The sequence below is a fragment of the Austrofundulus limnaeus genome, unplaced genomic scaffold (genome assembly GCF_001266775.1).
Source record: "Austrofundulus limnaeus strain Quisiro unplaced genomic scaffold, Austrofundulus_limnaeus-1.0 Scaffold127, whole genome shotgun sequence".
Taxonomy (NCBI): domain Eukaryota; kingdom Metazoa; phylum Chordata; class Actinopteri; order Cyprinodontiformes; family Rivulidae; genus Austrofundulus; species Austrofundulus limnaeus.
In genome coordinates this window covers 815878-819236 of record NW_013952529.1, presented here as the reverse complement: position 1 = coordinate 819236, position 3359 = coordinate 815878, and the positions used below count along the sequence as shown (strand labels likewise).

Below are 3359 nucleotides of genomic sequence, written 5' to 3'. Positions count from 1 at the left end.
TAATAGTGTGTCAGAATGGTATATATTTATACTTCTCATCCAAACACAATTAAATTCACTCTATAGGAGACACAGTTTATCAGGAGAGGAGTTTTAAAAGTACTAACTCAGAATAAAACAGGAGTAACAAATTTCTACTTCTTACCTTTTTAAAAAATGTAGTGAGTAGAAAGTACAGATAATTATGTATAAATATAATGAGTAAAAGTAAAAAGTACGCTGAAAAAAATTACTTAAGTAAAGTACAGATAACGAAAATTTCTACTTAAGTACAGTAACAAAGTATTTGTACTTAGTTACTTTACAACTCTGATATAAAAAAAAAGGCAGATGAGGGAATAAATGAGTTTTAGCTAAATATCTGCTTATAAATAAGCTTTTTGGACAAAATGTGAGATTTCAGGGGATAAAAGTTTTATGGTTTTATATTTCTGACTTCTCATCATTTTTCTCATTTATTTGACTCTTTATCCTAAAATAAATTTGACAGATTTGTGTGGAATCTTTGGCTGATGACGTCATTGCAGTGTTGTATAAAGTACCTCAAAGTGATATTTGAGTAAAAGTATAAGTATCTCATCAGGAAATTACTTTGGTAAAAGTTAAAGTCTCCTTCAAGAATATTACTTGAGTCTTAAAGTAACTGATTTTTTTGTACTTAACTATCAAAAGTAAATTTCTAACATAAATTGTACTTAAGTATTAAAAGTAAAAGTTTTGTGTAAAAATGAGTGATCAGGTTTTCCAAAATAACATTTATTGGGAGGTGAACTTGCCAAAAATATTTTAAATATACAATGTGTTTTTTAATATTCTAAAGGCATGCAGTTGTGATGGATTGTGTACAATTGCATGTCTGAATGTTATATATTTATACTTCTCATTCAACTGTAATTAAATTCACTCTTTCCAGGAGGCACAATTTATCAGGATAATATTTTTTTACAATAATGAGCCAAAATGAAATGGGAGTAACAAGTTTCTACTTCTTCCCTTGTTTAAAAATGTAAGAAGTTGAAAAGTACAGATAACTGTGTGAAAATGTAAGGAGTAGAAGTAAAAAGTACGCTGAAAAATAAAGTACAGGTAACCAAAATCTCTACTTAAGTACAGTAACAAAGTATTTGTACTCAGTTACTTTACAACTCTGTGTCACTGTGCCTATTTTCATTTGGACTCTCAGTCAGTGTCAGTGAGGAGTTGATCCCGTGGTCCAGCAGAACCTCCTGTGGTTCAGAGATCAGTCCGATAACCCGACGGATCAGCACCACCTGTTCACATTCAGGGTTTGATCCTTTTATTTCTGTCTCTGAGCTGGAAAACGTCCCGACACCACGCATGATGGAAATAACTCAGAGGCAACGACAGGGAGACGGTTTCTCTGAGACCCCAAACCCTCCTGCTGGCCTGGGGTCATATGGACCCATCAGACCTGAGTCAGAACCAACCTGAGGGCAGCAGGAGGGTTCGGTTCATCCTGAAATATTTAATCAGAATCATAACACAACAAACCAAAGCAGCAGGAGTTTTATTTTGAAATTCCATCAACAGGAAATGAGTCCGTCCCTGTGACCACCAGCTTCTTATCTCACAGTTTCCTGCACTTTACTTCCTCACATAGCTGACATTTTTAAAATAACTCAACTCGTTCTGATCCACCGACATCACACCCGCCTTATCAAACCCATTTACACCAGCAGCAGTCTTTTACAGTAAAAATGTACAAATATAGAAATATTTTAACTTTTCTGTAGAAAAAATGCCCAAATTAAACTGTGATGAGTGTTTTTCTGTATTTAATCTTACTATCTTTTTGCTGATAAACACAAAAACAACAAAGTCTTTCTGTCAGATCCAAACGGATGTAATGAAGTCTCAGCTGTGACCCAGTTCAGATTGGATCAAACGATCAGAACAACTGGAGAAACTTTACTTTGGTTTCATGAATAAAACCACAGCCTGAGGAGGGACAACAAGGGACATTAGGGATAAGGTGGGACATGGTGGGGCAAAAGGGACAATTAGGGACAAGGTAAACCAGATGTGTAAAGAGAAACATTTAAAGTTTAACTGCAGACTGAAGTGAAACAAAATGTTTCAAATGATGATTAGAGAAGTGGATGCAGCTGTGGCAGGTGAGCCAGGGAGCAGGTGTAGATGGGCGTGGCACAAACCAAACAACAAACAACAACAAAAACAAAAGTAACTAAAGCATCCTGACCTGATCAAAACAAACAACGATGATGATGATGTCAGATCAGCTCACAGGTTCGAGCTTTACAAACTTTTTATTCATAATTTTCAGGTCATTCTGGCCTCAGGCAGTTTTTTGTTATAAATCTGTAACTTTTCACCTCAGTTCTTTTCATAAACGCTTCATTTTGGAACACGTTAGATTTATTTAAGGTGAAGCAGCTGCTCGAACACTGGAGCCTTTCTCTAAATGTCTGAACAAAGACAAATCCCTGCAGGGTCAGTTGGGCTCATGTAAGAGCTCGTTTGTCCCAAGCCTGCTGAGACCTGCTGACAGATGGACAGATGGACAAACTGAGGGACAAAGAGCAGCGGCAGGTTGTTTTCCTGTCAGAGGATTTAAAGTCACTCTGTCGTCTCACACGTGGAGCTGAGAGGAAACCTGTTGGCATCACGACTCGGCCAAGTTCTTATTGTTCCTTTAAAAATAGAACCAACAGCAACAACAGTTTGGATTTACTGAACCTGGCAGGTAGGAGCGGTACTCTGGTCCAAAGTCGGTCTCATGACTCGAATATTTGTTCCCAGAGTTTGGTCTGATGAGGAGACATGAACTAAGGAAGGTTTAAACAAGCTTATATCAAAATAAATTGGGACGGTTTGTGTCATCTCTCAGGTTCTGTAGACGTAGATGAGTCGAAGAAGACCTCGAGGTTTCAGGAGGCCTGGTTGTGGAGATCTTTAAAGGTTCCGGTGAGGTGATCTGGGTCAGAAGACGCACAGCTGAGTTCTGGACAGAGACGACTCTCGGGTTGAGGGAAAATATAATTCTGGAAGTTCTGACATGTGGGAACTCATTAGCCGGAGTCCCACTAAGGTCCATACTCGGGTCCCTGTTATTCAGCTTATACATTAATGAGCTCCCATCGGTCTGTGACAGATATTTTACTGTATGCAGACGATGTTGTCATCTATGTACAAGAAGAAAAAAAACAAAGTTGCTTCCAAAATAACTGATGCCATGGTCCTGTCAGGATCTGTGTTTATTTTCTTAGTTTTCTAGTGTTTTCAGTGTTCCCCAGTGTGTCACAGCTCAGCTGCTCCCTGTCTGTCTGATTGTCACCCTCATGTTTCTCACCAGGTGTTTTCAGTTCATCAATTAGTAG

General features: G+C 38.0%; 1 protein-coding gene across 1 annotated transcript in view; it reads left to right on the top strand.

Annotated features, from left to right (window-relative positions):
* Positions 1 to 1083: 1083 nt before the first annotated feature.
* The window catches only part of lmcd1 (LIM and cysteine-rich domains 1), an 11062-nt gene continuing 8786 nt past the window's right edge, over positions 1084 to 3359 (top strand). The window contains exons 1-2 of the mRNA XM_014015339.1: positions 1084 to 2725; positions 2870 to 2946. Of these exons, the coding sequence (XP_013870793.1) occupies positions 2539 to 2725; positions 2870 to 2946 (264 nt within the window). The 5' untranslated portion in view covers positions 1084 to 2538. The remainder of the gene's footprint in view (positions 2726 to 2869; positions 2947 to 3359) is intronic.